Source organism: Halichoeres trimaculatus, unplaced genomic scaffold (genome assembly GCF_033239565.1).
Source record: "Halichoeres trimaculatus isolate MK-OKI-2021-1 unplaced genomic scaffold, fHalTri1.1 fHalTri1_scaffold_3, whole genome shotgun sequence".
NCBI lineage: Eukaryota > Metazoa > Chordata > Actinopteri > Labriformes > Labridae > Halichoeres > Halichoeres trimaculatus.
The window spans coordinates 20,671,472-20,693,650 of record NW_027437181.1 but is presented as its reverse complement, the minus strand read 5'-3'; the positions used below and the strand labels follow the sequence as shown (position 1 = coordinate 20,693,650).

Genomic DNA, 22,179 nt, shown 5'->3' with positions numbered 1-22,179 from the left:
AACAGCAACATGTTTCAACACGCAGTTAAATTATACTGTTTTTATTGCATGAATTGTAGCTGCAAGGAACAACGTTTCAGATGAGTACAGTTGGGTTTGAAACCTTCCTGCAGTGAAGAGGGATGTAAGTGGACATTCAAATGGCACAGCTAACTTCATTCACCTTTCTCATTCAGTCTGCCACAAGACTAGCACTTATATACTGCATTTCAACCCCAGAGAGACAACAACCAATACTGTCAACCTTTCAACACCAAATACAGTCGGCTGTATGTTCAAGCATTGATCAATGTGCTTCACTTACTCAGCTGTGAGCATCCTGTACATACACGATGTGAAGTGTTAGTTATTGCTGGCTCCTGGTTTGGTTTTATTGTGTGCCATTTCTGTGACATTTCAGAGACAATACAAAGGGGTTGTTGTGTGCTTTGGTGAGTAAATTCCCACAGTAAATATCATTTCAATGAGTTGTCTATGTGCAGCTGCTCCTTAAGTTCAAATATGTGAAGACAGTTGGGAAAAAGAAAAGCTCAAATTACATCAATCCAAATGCAGTATACAGCCCATACTCTGTGGACAAGGACTTGGAGCAATGACTCTCTCTACAGGTTAGTAGATGTACTGCACCAACAGAGGGTGGGTGAGGGCATCAGATGTCAGTTGCTCTCATAGTTCTACAAAATAAAATAAAAATCAGCTCCCTTTTAAAGTAAGTAGACCAGCCACATATTACAACAAAATTCTCCCGAGAATTTGTAAAATGGTCTCATTAACTTTTCAAAGTAACTTGGTCACTCAATTGTCACTGGAAAAAAACAAGCCAAAAATATTTAAGGTGGCATTACTGTACCAGAGTATATATCCTTCCCTCTTTCATTTCAAATATAGGACGCATAGATATGGGCTCTAATGTTAATTAAACATTTATCCATACTATTTTCATATAATTAATAAAAAATAAATACATTTGACAATACAAATGATTCTGTGATGGGTAAGTTACCAAAGGAACAGATTTTCACCCACAGTTTGTGTTTTTAAACATTTTTCAAGTGTAGGATTTCTCAGTAAAACCCATTATCTCTCCTCCTTATTATCTTAATTGTATATTCTTGAAAGCATCTACACACTGTAGCTGTGCTATTAGGCTCCATCCAGACATCTATAGGGCTGTATGTGAGCACTGGCTCACTGAAGGCTAACTGTTAACACTGTAGCACACTCACAGAGAGCAACCAGGAGGAAAAGAATATGCTGATGATGTATGTTGGCAATGGGACCCAAGTCAGCTCCTGGCCTCAGCCAAAAAGCTGCGGGCACAACATGTGCACATTTACATGTCTTCAATCGGTATATCTTGTAAAAAGGTAATATTAAACATTTTCATCTTAAGTTTTTAAACCATTTTTGCGTATGTTTTTTTTGTACAAATCTTTGTATAATCTGTTGAGACATAAAACAGATTAGACAAACAGAAAAATCAACCAACAAAAAAATATCATGCATAAGTTATGTCCCACTGTTACTGATTGCATTTGTAAGTTAGCATCTTAAAAAATCTGTGTAGATATTCCTCTGTTTCACAACATAACATTTTTATCTTTTTTTTCTTCTTTTTTTTTACAATTTAAGCCATTCCTTCTTTTTTTTATCACATTTTTGTTCCTATTTTCCAGCCAGCAGTTCCAGGTGTTACTCCAGAGTAGTTTCCAGACACCGACCTGTTCATTCCTGTACAGCAGGAGGCGCAAAAGCCATGTTGTGTAGTTGCTGGCTGTGGGAAGGAAAAACTGCTCCATAAAAGAGGCTTTGAGGAAGGAAATGTGCATTTATCCTTTGCAATTTCAGTTCAAGTTCAAGAAATTAAACCCCATTTCCTATAACAATTCTTTTTTTGCTCTTCTTTTCTGCTCACATTTTTGCTTGCCACCCCGAAAGCTTGACAGAAGGAAAGACAGCAGATGTTTTAATACTTCTATCAACCTCTTGAGGCTGGAGTCTGGCAGCAAAAGTAGGACACGACAGTCAGTCATTTGCAGACAAGGACGGGGACGAAGGGTGGGGATAAGGGGCAGGCAGGGTAACCCCTATCTGCAGAGGTCGTTATGTGTAGAGTCCCGCACATTTTTCCTCTTCTTACTGTTGCCCTGGTGGTGAGGTTTGTTGCTCTGATGACTCTTGGTACTGGAGGAGGAGCTCTGCTGTCCGTGGCCACTCTTTTGGTGGGAACGAGGTGTCTTAGCCTGTGGAAACAACACAGGTAAACTTTAGTGGAAAGCAGTAACATGTATATTTCTAGTTGAACACATTTCCAAGATTTTTTTGTATTTTTTTAACCTTGCGATGTATCTGTGTTACATGAGCAATCGAACCATACCTTTCCTCCTTTGTTGTTTGCAGAAGGAGTGCTGGTTTTGTGGCTCTGTGTCCGGTGATTATTGACGGTAGCAGACTTTTCTCTGTGGGTGCTGGAGCCCCGGGCAGGCCGCTGCTTTGCTGTCTTACACGGTGTGACATCAGAATCCTGGGAAAGCCAACAAAATAGTTGAGTTAATGGTATGACTACAACCTTTTTCCACAATGGACGTTAACTCATCATGCTGTGCGTGTGTGTGGATGGGTGGGGGTTTCAAAGACTGACCGCATCGCTGGAGCTGGAAGTCGAGGATGTGGAAGAAGGCGACAGTGGGGAGGAGGAAGGAGAGGAGCACAGTGAAGGTGAGGGAGAGGAGGAGTTGGATGAAGATTTGCTATGAGGAGCTGACGGCAGGACTACAACATCATCTTCATCGTCATCCTCTTCTGGGACATTGTTGTTGCACTCATCAAGCTGCTGGGACTCAAACAGTGTGACATCATTTCCTAAAGAAAGGCAGATGGGACACACTCAGTCCTGGGCTAAACTCACACAGGCCCATTTCAACCAATAACAGGCTAACTTCAACTGAACAGGAAGTGCGCAGCTATAAACTTACTCCCCACCATTTTTTTTCAATTCAGTAGCAATAAGGCTTTTAAAAAAGATTGATGACTTGATAGATTATGTAAACATACTGTTGAGTGGCAGTTCATTCGGGGATGGACTCCCCCAGTTCTTTCTGATCCATTCTCTGTATTCATCCACCTCCTGCGTAACCCGGATTATTCGGCCAAGTATACTGCAAGGAGAAACCAGCGAGGTCACATACCTGTTCAAACAGTGCTAAATGAAGCCACTAGTAATAACTCAATTTCTCATCATGTTCAAACCCTGCATTACAATGTTAATGTAATCTAGTCTCAACAACAGTAAGCTCTAAGGCATTGAGGGGACTTGTAACTGATTATCACTATCAAAACATGATATTAGTTAGAAATCAGACCATAGCCTTAGTTTCCTTACCTCTCAGTTTCATTATTGGGGTAGTACTTGGCAATGGGTGACACAGCGTGGCTGAGCACCACATAGGCGTAGTCAAATGCCTGCTTCACCTGCATGGCACCGTATGAACTCCGACCAACATCATTGTCTATTCAACGAAACCAATTTGTGTGAACATGAGACCCAGACAAATTGCAAACACATGTCAGAACACTAAAAGAGGAAGTTTAAAAAGTAAGACACAAAAACTTTCTGCAGCCAGCTCCTGTGTTCATACCTGGCTGTAGTGGGTCTTCAATGTAGAGCATGGAGGGCCTGTAGCCATCCATCATGTTCTTCTGAACCTCATCTTTGGCAACGTAACAGCCTCCATCTTTTATCCTGATGCCCGTTTTTAGGTAGTTAAAGTGGCGACCATAGAGCTCAAAGAATTCAATAAGGAGGACCCCAATGTTGATGTTTGGACTGCAAACATCCTCCCTGTAGTGAAGCTGAAGAATATGCAGCATAAGTAAACGTTATCTGTATCTGCAATGTGAAACTAGTCTGTCAATCAAACAATCATGAAATACCTTGCCAAAGTTTATTTTATTTATTTAACTGATTCATTTTTGCAGCACTAAAACTGATAAAGAATGAAGAAAACATTGATAAACGTCAGGGCTGTGTGTGTCTTACCTGCAGAAAGCTGACAGCCATAAGAAATAGACTGTAGGAGCCGATTCCACCAGTGAAAACTTCGTTTAGGTCCCTTTGCAGCAGGAACTGCTTCAGCACAAGCACCAGGTAAGGCAGTACAGGATATTTCTGCAAATATTAAATACACACAGTAAGGATAAGGTGGAAGCACATTTTTAAGTCTACAGCTCCATCTGGAGGAAAAAAAGGGTTTTAAAATTATGTAATGTTTTCTGAGTTCTGTTAATTATGTGCAAGTGGGTTAAAGCTTGATGACTTCTCATTATATTTTAATACCATTAAAAGGAAAAAGATTTATGTTTAAAACTATTAGAATGGCTTGATGTGAAAGACATTTTTCATAACAAACCGTACCTCTTTGAATTCCTTGATGAGTCGTGCTGCTTTAACCCCACTCTTTACATTAAAGCTGATGTCCACTTTAACCTCGGTGAAGGAGTCTGTAAGTTTGATGATGGGAACCTGGGACATATGAAGTCAAATCAGTTGCTAATATCGATCAGTCATTATGATCAAATATTCTTCATAAAGCTGTGCCTTGAGTCCCTTGAAGATAAACCTTCAACAAATGATTTTTAATGTTGCATTCATACACAAACCCTGCTTTAGCAATCCAATCCTAAACTTCACTTAAACGCTTTAACCCTTAATGTGGTTAATCTCCTCTTAAAAATCCCAGGCAAAGATGAAACTCTATAACCCAAAAGGTCATCTCTCTTTCTTTTACATTCAAATGATCTATTTCCTGAAAAAAAACATATCCTGGATAAAAAGGCGATATTTAACAAACACAGTCAGAAAATTAAAGTCACAAGCGGCAACAATTGGGCCTTTGCATCCATTTGCTTCTTCAGACATGTTGCTACAGCTGCATGTGCAGCAGGATCTGCAGCAAATAACCATGAATGTAGAAGAGGCCCAGCCCCTACAACAAGCATACTTGGAGGACTTTACCCTTAGAGTACATTGTAGTGCTGCTTTTGACCACCAGGTAGGGCTGTGAGTTTTATAGTTTTCATCTTCTAGACACTTGATAAAAGATTTAAATAGAATGTTGATGATCAGAAGCATGTTTGAAGGTGTAATGAGACTGAATACTACTTGTTTCCATCAGGTGGCACCATTCCTAAGATGTTGAAGTATACATAGATGAGGTCAGGCAGAGACCATGATCATGTGGGTCTAATTTGATAAAGATCAGACAATGTATGTGGAAAGTAGTACTATTTTCAGCAGGTGGTGCTATGACAGAAGCAGAGATGATGTACATGAATCTGAAGCAGACAGGGACTCCTCTGGAAGAGTTACAATAATCTTTAGAGTGTGAAGCATCACTAGAGAAGGGGCACAACCTGACCTTCTGCTTCTTGAAGGTGTGAAGGCCCTTTTAGAGCATATTTGAAATGAATATACTAAAAAATAAGGAAAAATGTACGTCAGAGTAAAACATATGACTTCCTGTTGGCAGTAAGGAAAGCTGTACTTCAAGGTGAAAATGAAGGTATAGATACATTCAGGCCATGACACTGAACATATGTGTGCATTTTGGTCCAAAAAAAAGTTGGTGGAGGGGCTGAATTTTCTTTATTACTTTTGGAGTGCTATGGAGGCCCTACGGAGCATGTCTTTTTGCAAAACTATTTGATTCTTAAATTTTTTGCCACGACTGACTTGTCAGCAAATTTTGACTGACTTTGGGCACATTAAACGCACACAGTCTGGAGTTAAAGTGGTAGAAGAAAGACAGAATAATAATCCGAAGCACTCTAAGAGGGCTTTCTCCTTTGACACTTTGGTCAGGCTCGGGCCCTAAACACAAAATTCTGACAACCTTAATATGACAGTTTTTATTACAATTTACATGATTTGTCATCATATGAACGTCTAAAGTAGGACGTACCACTGGGGCATGAAGGGGGCAATTGCCCCTCCCTGTGTGCACCACTGCTCCAAATAATGCAAATCAGAAAAAACAACTGCAACAGAAAAATACTAAACCTCTTCCTGAATTAAGTGTTTTTTGCAGCACATCTGTGTTTTTTAAGATGTATTGTTCAATTTTTGCAGCTTGTTTCTCTTAATAATCATCCAGACTGATGAAGATCAATTTCTATTGCTGGCCACCGTACAAACAGTTGCAAAAAGTTAGTCCAAGCTCATACAGAGCGTAGACCAGAGTGAAACATTGTTAATGATGGGGACCCAGTTAAAATTCTTCCCTTGGGGCTTGAATCCCCAGGACTCAAGACTCATTTTGGACTTAAGGCTTGGTGACTCAACTTCGATGCGAGAATGAGCAAATGAGTCTGCCTTTACAGTTAGAGCTTCACTGTTTGTGGCTTCAAAGGAACAGTTCTGATATTATTACATGACTTCATCATAAATATGTTGAAGTCTGGATGGAAACACAGGCATGCCACAAATGTCTTCTATGAGTGGGTATTACCGTGGCTTTGTCCAAAACTTTGATGGAGTTCTCATCTGCAACATTCCTCTTTCGGAGAGCCTCTTCCAGTGTCCAGAGGGGGAGGGTCTCCCACTTTCCAAACACGACCAGGTCAATGTCACTGATGGGGAGGAGAGAATATCAAGATTCAACCAAGTCCGAGGTGTAAGAATTAATGGTAACTAATTAAACAGCAGAGCAACATAGAGGAGACCAAGAAAGACCCTTTTTTTTCTGTTAACCACCCCTACTTATTACTACAACCTACAAAGTCAGACTAACAAACAAACACAAAGTATGTGTGAGTGTACTAAGTCCATTTACTGCACACAGAAAGTCATGTAAACAACAATAACAAACAAGAAATGCACAACTGTAGCTTTGCATGCACAATTTGTAACTGATTAGTGCATTTTAACTGAAGTACTGGAAAACAAATTGTTTTGTGCCTCGGTTACAAGAGGTGTACAAGTACACAAAGACAGATACACAACCACAAACACCACCCACTGACCCTCACACATCCACAAACAGCTTAGTTCCATTAAAGTGCTCAGTGTCATGTCAAGAGTCCTCTAATTAAGGTGGAATGGCTGGGTGTCTGTCTCCTGGTGCTCTCTCAGAATAAGGTGTTAAACAGGATTCAGGATCAGCCATGCTAAAAACAATTCACCGGCCTGGCAGAGAAGTTTCTTCTTAACATAGTTCAGTATTTTTGGCAGATGACCAATTAACATTGGCGCAAAGATGAAAACAGAACAAATGTGTTTCCTTCTCAAGGCTGGTATAAAAACAAATGTCTTACCTTGTTGGAAGATAAAGACCTGTGCTGAAACTCCCAAACACTTGAACCTAAGGAGATGAGGCACAGAGTTACATAATTCAGTTAACTACAGGAATGTTTGCACTTTACATTGTCATCACGTTTGAAGCTGCTTAGAGTTTACGTCTCTATTTTTTCTCTGATGGTTCACTTTGATTGATGAAGTGGATTTAGTGGATTATGTAACCACAGCCATTATGAACTGTTCTATTATCCCACACTGAACTTCACAACCACAAAACCCGTTCTCCCACCTGTAAAAACATCATTACACTAAAGCTCAACTTAGGGTTGATATAATGACAAGCCCAAACAAACCACACAGGTGTGGTACATTCACAGCCTCTTGGGGTAAAAGGAAACAAGGTGTAGAAAGACAATTTTCAACCACTTCAGGATAGGGGTTAAAGCGCATTCTGGACTAAACAAAGGAAAGTTATTCTGTGTGTCACTGATGAGGAAATCAAAACTGGCAGGATGTTGACATACTAAACAGTCCTCCAAGCCACTGATCTCTTTACCTTCATGTCATTACAGGCATTAAAATATCTCTAGCATCCGGTGAACAAACTGGTGTCCGAACAGAAATAGATTTAAGCCTTGACCTTTGCTTTACTCTCTTGTCCCGACATCCCACTAACCAGTAGTATAAAGTTTGGTTTACAGCCTGGTCACATGTGCAGGTTAAGCTGATTGCAGAGCCATGTTTGTAAACCAGAGCATAGTAAGTCCTGGAGACTTCTATGAAGGATAAGATGACTGTAGGCGGTTACGTAGGTAAGGCGTATTTTTCTTGACTTTGTTCTTCTACAATTTAACTTTTTAAAATCCAACAATTAGAGTCTTGCCTTTGACACAGCTGATCCATTCAATCTTTTATATGCACTTTTCACCAGTGTCTTTAGGTTTTTCAGGCATCTAAGCTCCAAACTCAAAGATGCATCACACTGAGTAGTTGACCAAGTTACCCTCAATCACACCCACAGTGGAAAAGGAAAAATAGTCGCAGGATTGGGATAGCATTATACTTCTCATTTAGGAACCCTTAAGCTCAGAGCAGTTGAAGCACACTGCTCTATTGGCAGGATCTAAGTCAGTGGAATCAGGAATGCCCAAGGTGGTGCTGATAACATGTCCCAAACAAAGTACTGTGCAGCAGGGAGATAACAGAAAACATGAGAAAGGAGCAAAGATCTATTAGGCCCATGTCACATGCATAGGGAGTTGAATGTTGGAAATTGCAGACAGCAATGAGTCAAAGGTGGCCTTGTTTTGGATCAGAATAGTGCACTAACAGTGCCTAAAAGTGACCTGTTATTCTCAACAAATTAGTTTTGCATGTAACTTCCAAAAATAAACCATAGTGATGCTAAGTAGCTTAGAAGTTACAGAAAGCTATTTTAGCAAACAGCTGGGGGCGATTCTTACTCGCTTTTTAATCCAGTCTGTTATCAAGACCAAACTAAAATAACTCCACACACAAGAGTCAGAGAAAGACTCCGATCAGTTTCAGGGTTAGTGGTGATTTGTACCTCAGCACTGGGCCACAGGTCGTGGATGACTCCCTTTATTCTGTCCACCACCTCGAGCCTCATCTTCTCCTCCTCAGGCCGTGGGGAGATGTACTCATAGAAGTCACTGACCTCCTCATGCAACCTGCAGAAAAACAGATACAGTGCCGTTAGAAGTCAGAAAATGTCATTTTCCAGGAGTTGTCAAAAAAGTGAAAGAACAAAGAAGCACTGTTTTATACTTTTGGGAAAACAAACAGCTTTCAGTGACATTTAAGATTGCTGAAGGATTTAGGAAGAGACTTAAGAATTTGGTGATTAGCAAAATCCCATGACATGCTTTTATCTTTATGAGGGAGAAGAAATACAACATAACCAGGGGTGCTCTCATTCTTTGTCCAATCTGCACTCCCCCTTCTAAACAGCAAGGAAGGTATAATATCTAATGCCAAGGGCCTGAGTGCAAATGATAGCAGCTGTCACAGAGACAGGACTTTGCTTATAGCAAACAACATGAAAGCTCGGTTTCTGCACGTCATAGTAAACTGTGAATTGTTCATGCCTCACAGGGCACCCGTTGTTCAACATTTACTCCTTATCTCTCTGTTAGACCTCTAATCAAAGCTCTGCATGTGAGTAGAGGAGTGGAGGATGCGTGGTATAAAATGTAGTCTGCCTCATTGCAGCAGAAGTAAAATCTTGCCTGTAGTTTTTGACTCAGAAGCATTAAATGAAACAAATAAAGTATTTCCGTTAGAAATGGAAGACGATACAATATTCAAATCGTCATTAACATCTGTGATGACCCCTGTTGCTGGTCGTCTTTGACTAACAGTTGTTTCTGTGTGTTTCAAGGTGCTGGGGTGATTTGGAGCACCTGGGTTCATTGCTCTACCCAGCATAAAAGGAGGCATTTCTTGTTCTTCTCCCCTTCCTTTTTCTCTTCTGTTCTGCCTGGGCTGGGAGCTGGAGTTACCCATTGTTTTAGTTTGAATTTTGTTAACGCACTCTTCAACACCGCATACACTATAATACCTTCACACACACCCACATGTTCACTACTGACATCACTGATTTCACACCAACAATACTTTTTGGTATAGTTTAGTTTTCTGTTTGTTTGTTTGTTTTTAAATAACCCCTGTTTCAGTCCATTTTTGTCAAAACCGACGAGCTGGGTTATGACACATCAAAAACATTGAATAGTTCGTATGATGGTGGTCCTGCCCTGTCTGTGGCAGGTCGCAGTATAATGCCGCATGCCTGAGCTGTTACGTGTCAATTTCCCCCCAAAAAAACAGATCAAGTGGGACAGGAAGTTGTACACGGAAAACATCTAAAAAGACTTTAAAAATAAAACAAACTGTGCCGAAACCAGATCGTGTTCAATTTGACTACGGCAACAAACTGACATAATGAATGGAGCCAGACTTCAAGTCAACAGGTTGGAGGACTTACAACCAAAACAAGACTGAGGAGACGCTCAAAAATGGATTGGGAAGCGTGGGAACTCCTTCAGAAAGAAAGAAAGAAATTTAGGTGCGGTGCAAACTCGAAGGTTAGGCTAGCTTATCCCAAGTTATCAACAATTATTCATGCCATGAGACAGTGAGGCATGCAGCAGAAAGTACGGCGCTTCTTTGCCTACAGTTCTGAAGTTTAAAGATGAATTCATGCAACAGCTGAAAAGTAGCATTAAAAAGAATAAACCTCCCCATGGCAGTAAAAGCTTCTAAAAACAAGAGGAGCAGAAGCTACAGAAGTTTTTTGACTGCAGGGTTACAAAATGGTTACTTAATATGCTGATTTACTTTGAACTAACCCTAACTGTAGGATTTAACTTTTATAACAGCTGAAAAGAAAAACTTCTGCTGGGAATAGTAAGTGTTGGTCCACTGTGACAGCAAGGTTTCCTTCTCCCAAAGCAGCAAGGTTTATCACAATATCCCAGACTTACTTTACTTACTGTGTCTTATTTTAGGAGAAACAGTTGGGCCAAACAAAATCAAAACAGGAAGTTCTTCTGTGTCCCACTGCGGTGACAGTAAATAAAACTTGTATTGCGTACAGGCAGGGTGAGCAAGGGTACCACATTTGTCCTTGGAACCGGTCACTCTGCCCACATGTGCTGACCTTTCATTGACCAGTTTTGTCCACACACACACACACACACACACACACACACACACACACACACACACACACACACACACACACACACACACACACACACACACACACACACACACACACACAGGCAGGCAGGGACAAGTCTCTGTGGGTGGACAAATAAGAACACAAACATGCAGGCATTCACTCAGCTAAAGACTGCACATTTACATTCCCATGTAAAACAGCCTGAAGGAGGAGAGGAGTTTTTGCCTTTACAAATGAAATAAAGCAACATGCAACTTACTCAAGGCATTTTCTATCACTGACTCCAGTCTACAGTCATTTAACCCCCCACTTCCCCAATACAGCATGTGCGTGACAGTGACACTCTCAGAGTTTTGTAACAAGTGGTGTTAACCTAAGGACATTCAAAGCAGACTCAGTTTCTCCTTTATCACCTCAGTGACCTGGGACAGTGGAGCATCAAGTCAGAGTACAACACAGCACTGAGGGATTGCTGGTCCACTGACCGCGTAGTGATACACTCACAAAAAAAAACAAAAAAAAAAACACGTTCTCCCAGAACAAAACTATCAAAGTGCACACCTTGGGACTTGCAAATGTGTTATTTGCTAGTCTCACGAAAACCAGGTAGACAGAGACAGAAAGTCAATATGTTTTAGCCAACACTAAATTCAGTGTTTGTCAAAGGCAAAAAAATGCCTCCATCCATCTGCTGCCCCTCCTCCAACACGTGAACGGACAACCACGCTAAATTTTGAATGACTAATCTCATTCTCATGGGCACGCTGTAGAGACTTCAGCCTCCACTACGGTAGAGAGATTAGGTTTCATTTCAGGGTAAATACAACTCAGCAGCTAGAGCCTACATCACAACATTCATTTTCATTTCATGGTCGGGGCACATCAGCTCATTTTGGTCCTGTCCTGCATCATTTGTTAATATCATTTGTCAAAATTAAAAATTTTAGGTTTTTATTTACTGCAGGGCAGCAGCACTCATAGGTTTCATTTCACAGAAAACTGACCTGCACTGCTCCCTTTATCTTCACATGATGAGAGCAAGCACAGAAATCAGTTCTCATGCCCCACCTCCTTGGCTCAGATTACATCTCAAGCCCTGCCCCTGTGCCTTGGGAGCACATGCACTCTTGGCACTGCTTATCCGATAATCCCTCTTGCATATATCATTGTAATGTTATGTAATCTCATGGAACAGGTTTCCAGAGTGCTGTGGCTCCTAGAGGAGCTCAAATAAAATGCTCCTTCTCCCTCTTGGCACTTCTTTTCATAATGTATTTCCTTCTGGCATAATTTATCTGGTGTCACTGAAATGAAGCGAGCCATGCAGTCAGCACCAACTGACAAAGTATGACTTACATCTCAGTGAAGGAAAGCAGAGAGAGGGGGCAAGGGCTGTAATGATTGATAAAAACACTTTAGACCCTTTGGATAGTAAACCACTGATATGCTGTCAATGATCTTAAGTTGTGACATACGTCATTCTCTAAAGTCTCCATAAGCTTGAGAGCTTCAATCTAAAACTACTGTTGAAATTTAGTTTTTTTTAGCATGTTTTTTAAATGGAAACAATAATATACTCCAACTTTCAAGAGCCTCAAGTAGCATCTCTGATGTCTCCTGTAGCCCAACTTAAAACAGAAAACTCACTCTTTATACATGCAGAAAACCCCTAATACACAAGATAGACACAGCATAGCCTTGTCAAGTGTCAATATCACATAGTATGTACTTTATCTATCATTTTATCAATTCTGTCTGCATTTTGTGCAGGGTATTGACTAATTTTCCTGTCATGGGACCTGTGCCACTGTAGCACTGTGCATCATGAGATATTGCTGTGCTAAGTATAAATTTATATACACAAAAGCTCAGCTCACCAAGCAAGTTGCAAAATGTTTTTTTGTTCACAAAGTACTCGTTCTCATCGGGTGTAACTGACAGAGAGTGTTTTATGAACCATCTATGTTTTCTTTACTACTTTTATGGAGGCTTAAAGGAAAATTTGTATGAATAAAAACACAAATAAAACACTTGATCTGAATGAAAACAGGAACTTGCAACAGAGTCTGCTTTGTAAAATGAAATAAAGAGAGAAAAGAGAAAAGTCTTTCATAAACATGGTCAAAAAAACAAAAGATGACAAAATTGGTTGGATCGTTTGAAGCAGATGAATTGCTGCGGAGTGAGACATCTCACATCATTCCTATCTCTGCTGAAGAAAGCACACACAAAACAAAGACCAGGTAATAACTTGTAAACAGAACCTATGGCTGCCAACACACTTTACTCATTGCTCCAATTTCACAGAAGCCAATACAACATGTTTCAAATTTAAAAGAGAAAGTCACTAAATAAGAAACATTAGGTTAGAGTGAAAGTCAATATCCTATTGGTCTACAATCATTCTGATATTGTTGATGGACCAGAATAGTTTTTAGATGAAGCCCTATTATTCAGTCAGTCAGTGTTGGATCAGAGGAGAATTTGGAGGATAAGAAATGTCCCACAGAGAGAAAGAGAGAGAGTCAGAGAATGAGGGGAAGAGGCAGGGCTGGGTGTGGTGCTGAAATGCCCTCATGTGAAGGAAGGCCATCTGTTGGGTAGGATGAAGGAGAAAGGGGTTATTGTTGCATCTCGCTGAGCACTTCTCACTGACAGCTCAGACTTTCAGCTCAGTGGTACATAGGTGTGTGTCAAAGCATCTGCAGAGCAGGAAGAGGATTAAACTAGGGGTGCACCCATCATAATTTTCTGCCCGATCACCAATCTTTAAAAAGCCTGACTTGACGATTTTTATGTTTTATTCTTATAACTGACAGCATATGCCTTCAATTTTCCAATCTTGTTTTATTGAAAATCATTGAAGAATACCTGTGAAACAATAAAATCTTTATGTTTTACCTTAAACAACAAAGTGTCCTGAGTTTTAGGTCTCAGAGCAAGAAGCAACAATGGCTGGCTGTCAGACCCTCCTGGACATATAAAAGATCAGTTTCATATGTAAGGATGGGCTGATCACTGATCCCCTAGAATTAAGGAAATCAGCACTGATTGATCGGTGCATGTCTAAATTAAACTCTAAAACAAGAGAGAGAATTAAGAGACAGTTTATGCTGACAGCACCTGTCTGACACACATGACGAGGGGATGTGATAGATGAATAAAACACAATAGGCTAAGTCACAAGAAGAGACACATCACAACTCTGTTTTGTATGCTTTCTGATTTTGAGCCGTGGCGATATTGGAAGTTTGGTGTGTGTTGGGTCACACTGATCTGTTTAAGCTGAGAGGAAGGAAAACAAGTGTTCACAAACCGCTTTTCTAACAGGGGGTTGGTGAGGTGTCGGTGTCTCACAGATGGCAGATTCATTAATGTTTCATCAATGAACTGATCAGGGGTGCAAAGTGTTGGCCAGTAATACAAAACAGCTCCAGTTACACAGAAGTCCTGGCTCTGCTAACTGCTGCTGACAGGCTGGTTAAGGTAGAGTAAACATGCAAAGTACAAGTACCCTACTACTAATGTGAGTAATAATATGCACATTACTGTTTTTTTTAAACACAACAAAAGAAAAGTGACAAAGTGTTGTTATTTTGTACATGTGCGGAGAAGGTCACGGTCTGGACACACTGGGGGAAAAAAACAGTTGTGTGCTGCTTGCTGGCTGCACCGGTCTGCAGCATGGGAACGATTTCCATTGGACAGGAAGAAGAGGGAAAAAAGAAAAAAGCGTTCCTCACTACACATGGCAGGGCTGAGTTATGGAGAGCTGCCCACACGTGCTGTTGAGGGGGGGGGGCTGTTTCACCTACAGTCCAAACGAACAGCATGACGGTTTCTCTCTCCACATGCTTACATGCTTTGGCTGAGAGCCAGCCAGCAGGCACTGGGAGGGGGAGAGTGACGTTCCAGGCAGTAGAGACTGAGTGAGCCATACTTCTAATAGTGGAGTGTTGGTCACAGAAGTGCTATCTGTGTGCTAATGCTAGGAGTCATAAATTTCATAAAGACAGAGAACGGCAATAAAAGCAGGAGCCAGAGCTTCTCATCAGCGAGCAATTAACCACACATTTCATTAGCCTGCAAATGATGTTCTGCTCCACCACTCCAAACTAGTTTTCCAAACCGAACTCCACTGAAATCATTTTGGCGCAGGAAATTCAATCACTCCAACTGTTTTGGGCAAAAGGAGCATTTCTTTACACACTGAGAGACATTCGACACACCCGTGAGGATTTGAGGCTGCAAGAAGAAATAAACAGAAGTATAACTTTTACACAATAAGTAAAGCTGGCAACTCCAGTGGAGCACATTTAACCTTACCAAGTCTGCCAGAGCATATCTTTACATTTTTACATGCTGTAGTGTCATTTTTGCTATAAATACTACCTTTATATCTCTAAGGTAGAGTCTGCAGGATTTTCCTAAAAAAAATAACATGGCAATTTCTGCAAGAGTAATCCTGCTCATTCGTCTATATATATCTGTCAGTGTCTGTCTCAACCTTCATTGCCTGTATGTTGATGTTTTGGTTCTTCTGGGATGTTTCTGGGTGGAGAGTAAGTGTGGTTACATCAGCCAATCACAGAGCACCCAGCGCACAAATGACTTTGCGTGTTAGTGATCGTGAGTGGACGCTAGTCAGAGCAGCTATGATAGTGGATGTATCACAGAGGAAGAATGATGCAACCAAAGCAAAATGAAACACCAAACAGCTTCCTAAACGAGGGTGAAGCCTGGCTGGACTTTCACTTACTGTCGGGCACTTGGAGAGCAGCTTGGGACGAAGAGCGATTCGAGATGGCTTTCTGCTGACCAGGTATGTGTCAAATTTGAATTATTAGCTTGTGCTAACATACCAACTCTGGTGCATGGCTCTCTAGTTTCTCCTACGTAGAAACGTGATGTTACAGGTGGTTGATGGGCTAGTGAGTGTGTTAATGCAGCTCTGGCTGGAGGTGATGCTGCTGGCACTGATCCACTGAGGAGGAGTCCAGTTTGAAGGTTGCATTTACTAACAATAATGAAAATTCAGAGTCTCAGGGACTCAAACCTACTGGCGTCACAGCAGGCAAAGAAAACAGGTAATACCCAATTGTGTAGGCCAACACTCAGCTGTTTCTCACTAGCTGCTGTTTCCATAACCACTAGAATTGCACACGACTTTGGTTAAGTTATAGGTACAATTTGTCGTGACACTGCACCGATTTTGATAATGATGCTGATTTGTGAACATTCGTGTTTTTATTCACTGGTCAAACTGTCGACCGTGACCATGCCATCTCAAAACAGGTAGGAACAAAACATTGGATAAAAATAATCAACTCCAGCTCGACTGCTCTCTCACAGTCACACACACACGCCTCTGCCCCTCCCTCCTGCTGCACTCTCACTCTGACCCGCTCCCTTCCTGATGCCTTCACTAGTTACCGACAGAAATACAAACATCTGCACTTAACACAGAACTAACAGGAAAGCTGTTAAAATATGAACGCCAGACGTCATATGTGTGGCAGTGGACATGTACTACAGACTTTTGGAAAAGGATCATGGCCAAGGAGGTGAAGGAGGTGCGTTGTCATGACACTGTGACATGCTTTTAGTGAAAAAAGGTGTTTCCATTGAACTTTTGCAATAAACTTCAATAACAAAACTTCTGGCAAAACCACCTAATTTGAAACTTTTTATCAAAATTTTAGAGGTTTCTGGAAACTCTGGTCTTTCCATTACCATTTTTATTGCAATATTTAGGTTTTTCGCAATTCTAGGTGTAATGGAAAGCCTGATGAAATGTGTGGCTGTAAAATTAGACATTGATCTTTGGAGTCCAACTGTGAAGAAACTGGTGCACATATAAATTTGGTTTAAGCTTTAATGCCTAAAATTCCTTTTAAAACTGCCATTGGCCAATACATCAAGAGCAACAGGCTCTTCCAGCGAGTCACCTTTCGCCTTAAACTCAGCCTCCCCTCATGCTTCTCTGAGCATTTTGTAGTAAAATCTACAACACAGGACCAGAATCACTTCATCAGAAATTGTCCACAGCTCTCTGAGGCTAAACTAGCTCAAGAATTGGAATAAGTGTTGCACACCACTAGCACTGTGGTGGAAAACTCCCTTACAAGCTGCAATCTGATTGGCCAGACACTGAAAGGGCTCAGGTTTCCCTCTCAGAGGATTGGCTTTGTTTTGTGGAAGTGTGCCTGTGTGGAGCATGTAAACAGTGATCCTTTTCCATCATAAGGCACTCTGCCTGCTTGGACCTTCTCCATTCCAGAAAGACAGGGGGAGTGTAAAACACAAATAAGCACATGCCTCAGCCTCGCCGGCAAAGCTCATCGCCAAATATAGTGCAAAGACAGTCCCACTGAAAAACGTGCTGAAGAGTTCTTCTGTCTTCATACTCTGTTCCACCTGCATTTTGTGAATAATGAAGTTAATACCAGTCATAAATCAACTTGATTACTTAATGACTGCATTCTTTCTAGGCGTGCCGCGTGCACTCAAATAATTGAATGGTTCATAAACACCAACAGATCTTTAAGGCATATTATTGTCAATACATTGCTATTACAGGTAACAGATGATGAAATTAGATAACTATTTAATTTAATTGAAATAGAGAGTAGTTTACATGTTTCAACTCTGCTTGAAAATGTGGCTTTTAATCCCAATTGATCCTTTTATGTTCTCCAGTTTTTATTTTTTTCCAGCATCTGTGTTTTGTTTCCTTTATTGTTTACTGTACAGCTATTTGGACCACATTTTGTTGTTTTTAAATGTGCTTTCATGCATTTGGATTTGAATACTCCCATATTCCAACAACTGTTAGTCAGCATGTCTGTTTTTTTTCAGCTGGGTGTGCTCTTTAAGATTTAAGGCTTCAACCATGCACATCTATAGTAACCTGCCTTTTTGTGTTATTTTAGTTAAAATAATCCTATAATGTAAGGAGTGATTACCGGTATGTCAATAACACTGAACCAGTCAAGCTGTACCTACAAGTCAGCTTTAAAGAAAACAGGGATGCACCAATCAAACCTTTTGAGTCCTAACACCAGAACAAATATATAGGCTTGGGTATTTGCTGGTCTGATCTGAAAACAGAATTATTTTAACTTTCTCTGTTCCTTAATATGACGACCAGACTGAAAACTATATTTTGGTAAGTTCTGACTTTTCTAGTTTTGTAAACAAAATGACATAAAACATGTAAAATTGCTCTATCACTGTTTTGACTGTCTAAGGCTGTGTGGCAGGTAACTCATCAATACTAACAGGAATTAGAATTTCACTGTAAACCTCAGGTGTGGATATACAATGGCAACTTGCAATAAGCAAGTTTAAGTACCAGTGTTGTTAGCAAAAAAAGCATGACATATCTTCCAACTCCTCTCTACTTTTTCATCTCTATTGGTGCTGATGATGCAATGGATGCACATGGTTGTTGTAAACACATAAGAGCATTGAGCTGGGTTGAATAGAGGATATTTAACTTTTTGAGTCTGAGATGCCCCATATCAGGATTGGTACTGCATCTTTACCTGACCATTTGCTTGGATTGAGAATCGAGAACTGGTTCTGTTTAGAAACCACTAACAAATTGCAAAGATTTGCAGAGTTGATAAGGCACTGTCATTCAGGTACTCCATTTCAGTCCCTGACAGCAATACAAATCTTTCAGGATTAAACCTCAGAGAGATTTCTGCAGAGCATGTGAAGCTTTTCTTTTACTCTGTAACGTAGCGTTACATTACATCCCATGTGACGCAGAACGTCAACAAAGTAATAAAAAATCGATCATAGGGGACTGCAACAACCATGCTGAAGCTGGGCTTATCTTCTTAAAAAAATTACACTGCACAGGGAAAGCACATCCATGACACCGACTTCTGTGTGAATCTGAGGGAGTGCTCAGCCTTCAATGTGCTGTGGTCTGTTTGACTGATCACAGATCTACATGCACTTTAACCAACAGTGAAATATACATCTCCCAAGTAACAACAAAGGCATTTCAAGAGGAGATTAAATGTAGAATTAACCCCACTTAACTACAACAGCTCTGATATCCACTTACATGGTGCAAGCCTACACAAAGGCATTTCGAAATACATTTCCTGAAATTCCACAGAGCACACTGGCATTGTGAATGAGCAGAGTGTAGTGGGACAGAGAGTCCTCAGTGGTAGTAAGTGTGATCAAAGCTGTGAGCTTCAGGTTCTGGTATTAGCAGAGCTAATCACTAAAGAATGTCCTTATGCAAACACACAAGCTCCCTCATAGCTATAAATGAGGATCAACCAAACACTCAGCTCCACTCTGCTGTTCTGCGTGTCTCCACATGTCCATATGAATAGGTGGGGAAGGGGAAATCTCTGCAAGTAAAAGATCTCTGGAACAGAGCTCCACCCACTATAACACCCCCCAACACACACACAAGCACACTTACAATAGGTTTAAAACACGGAGGAGCAAAGAACTCAATGTAGTAATTATTAGGTAACACATATCTTGTGCATTTGTTTTACCATGTGACTAAATACTACCGAGACAAGCCCTAGTATGAGCAGCAGTGTAAGCACAGCTGAGTGCTCTCACTGAATGAGACCGTGTCGTATGTTTTTCACTTAACTGCTCATTGAAATAAAGAACCAGTTAATTCAATAAAAGCTTTCATTCATCAAGTGAAAGGCAACACTTCAAACGTGCACCGTGGTTGAGTTATCTGCCACCTTACCGATACTTTGCCTGTATCTTAGCACCACTACATGCTAGATTATGAAAACATTGGTTTTGACAAAAAGAGATCTAAAATGTGTTTACGTTTGCAAAAATGTCCTTTTTATCAAGGCACTTCAGAGCTAACCACTACTAGAGCAAACCACAAGTGTTTCTCCAAACTGCAACCACAGGAACAAATCTTTTAAGATTGGTAAAAAAACAAATGAGTGATGTTAACTAGTTATTCAAAATTTCTTATTGTCTTAATGTGATCTTATATCATTAGTCTTTTTTTGAAAGAGAAAGTAATGTAAATATAATGTTTGTTTTGTAAAGTGAGTTTTTTTTTATATGATGAACAAAATGGATAGAAAAGCTTTTCTCCAGCTTGCTGCAGTGTCTTCATACAATACACCACATATTGATTAAAAAAAAACCACTGAAACTTAACTCATGAACTCTTTCACCTTGTGATGATCAAACTATTAGGAAGCAATGTTTTTCTTGAAATGACCGGACTAAAATTATTTCTGGTCTTGATTGGATGTTAAATTTCAACACATTCCTAAGGAAGAGTTGTAGATGCACTATTTTATGTAAACATTATGAAGCATTGAAGTAGTAGTAACACCTTCTAATGTAGTAAAATTACAAATACCACTCAATAAATGTACTCAGACAGAGAAAAAAGTTTGGTATTAAAAGAGTATTGAGTATTGGATTGCATACTCCAACCCATAATGTAAAAGTACAATGGTATTGTGCCCCACCATAATATTAACAGTAAAAACACTAATTAAGTGGCACACTGGCCCCAATGACTGGATGGGAGTTTGTATAACATGTTTTTACTGTTTTAATTTTGTATTATATTTTAATAAGGAAAATGACCTGCTTTAACAGCTCTGTGACAATACATATTTCAGTAACACTACCCGTCTCTATATCAGTGAGCCAAATAAAAATCTGGAACTTATTAGAAAATATCTGATTGAACTAGAAGTACAGTGTCACATTTTCACACAACTTTTCACACTAGAAATAGTGTGAAAAGTTGTCTTTTGATTATTTACAAATGGTTCAAGCTGTCAAATCGTAGAGAAATGATGACACTAACATCTGACTTGTAGGAGAAGAGTTGAGCAGTACTCAGAAAAACTCACATACATGTGTTAAATTTGTGATTAAGTAAAAGCTTGACGTCATCAGAATCACATAACTGTCAATAACAGCATTAAGTTATCCACCATTGAGTTCGGTGGGTGGGGATGAAAAGGTGGGTGGGGTGAAACTTACAACTTCTCAATGTACATGTGCTAAAAAATAGTGATATACGTTTGGTGACTACTGGTTACCAGATTTGCTCTTTGGGGATTGGAGATAATACCGATGCTCACAGAATTTACAGCAACAGTGATCAATTTTGTCAAGTCTTTCTTACCCTATGATTCCTTCAGAGTAGTTCCTGGCTTTCCATGGCGTGCCTGTGTAACCGTCATAGCCTCCTGTGTTGAAGCCACTGCCGCTGTTCAAGAGGCAGGAATTGAATCCGAAAGTGCTAGCTTTGTTGTCTCTTTTCCTTTTGTTGGGGTGTCCGTCTGTCAGCCCCCTCCACAGTACAGCGACCCCGCTGCCCTGCTGCTGCCCCCCTCCAACGACACCGCCCCTGCCAGGGGATCGGTTGTTGTGGTTGCTATTGGTTTCCAGTGGTATAAAGTCCCGTTGTTCCGTTATTTCCCCGTCCCCCATTGAGGTCGACATCCCCTGAGTCCTGGCGTCCCTGCTACCGGTGTTTGAGTCGGGTGCCCCGTTTCTGCTGGTGATGACGGCTCCCGATGCTCCGTTCACAGTCGCTTTATAGCTCGGCGTACACTGAGATCCGGTCGTGAAGCTGTTATTTACATGCAAATATCCGAGTCCTTGTGTTGTCTCCCAAATCTGCATCCACAGGTTGTTAGCTGGACCACGCTGTTCTGGTTGAAACCAGGCGATTCTCGGATCCATCAAACGACACTGTAGGCACACGGTCCCCCCCTCCCCACCAACGAGCCGTGCTCAGCTCGTGTGCAGCTAGCCAGGACGCTAGCTAGCGTTAGCTAGCCTGCTGTAGCCTCGTTATTGCAGCCGCTAGCTGTGGTTCTCCGCTGCCCGTTACTTCTTGTAAAAAAATATACACGTTTCTTAAAAGTGACGACTAAAACAGCTGTCAACCAGTTTTTTCCACAGGAAATAGACAACAGTAGGTCTAACACTGAAAATGGTTGTTCAAGCCAAAGTTGAGGTGAAAGCCAGTTGAAACGTGCAGCAGCTGTTTGTCGAAGTGCTTCTCTGACCCTTTCCTTCCGATCGTGGGTCCGTCAATGGCGGAGTGTACGTTAGTACTGCGCATGAGCGAACTAAAGGGGCGGGTTGATATTTGTTACGCAACAGACAACTGTTTCTTGTTACATAACAATGT

At 40.7% G+C, this 22,179-nt stretch overlaps 1 protein-coding gene across 1 annotated transcript; it reads right to left on the bottom strand.

Annotated features, from left to right (window-relative positions):
* Positions 1-41: 41 nt before the first annotated feature.
* Positions 42-22,090, bottom strand: tent4b (terminal nucleotidyltransferase 4B). The gene is made up of 12 exons (XM_074666785.1): positions 21,163-22,090; positions 8,862-8,985; positions 7,312-7,358; positions 6,507-6,627; positions 4,415-4,522; positions 4,040-4,168; positions 3,639-3,852; positions 3,383-3,509; positions 3,055-3,158; positions 2,642-2,862; positions 2,378-2,524; positions 42-2,243 (listed from the first exon to the last, which is right to left on the bottom strand). The coding sequence occupies exons 1-12, from the start codon at positions 21,723-21,725 to the stop codon at positions 2,088-2,090; spliced, it is 2,061 nt and encodes a 686-aa protein (XP_074522886.1). The 5' UTR covers positions 21,726-22,090; the 3' UTR covers positions 42-2,087.
* Between the last annotated feature and the right edge of the window lie 89 nt (positions 22,091-22,179).

Coding starts and splice junctions, on each gene's coding strand:
- tent4b (XM_074666785.1), bottom strand. CDS start 21,725: ATGGATCCGAGAATCGCCTGGTTTCAACCAGAACAGCGTGGTCCAGCT. Junction 6,628..7,311: donor GGTCTTTATCTTCCAACAAG/GTAAGACATTTG, acceptor CCTCCCCATCAG/TGACATTGACCTGGTCGTGT. Junction 2,525..2,641: donor CTTCCAGCTCCAGCGATGCG/GTCAGTCTTTGA, acceptor TGGCTTTCCCAG/GATTCTGATGTCACACCGTG.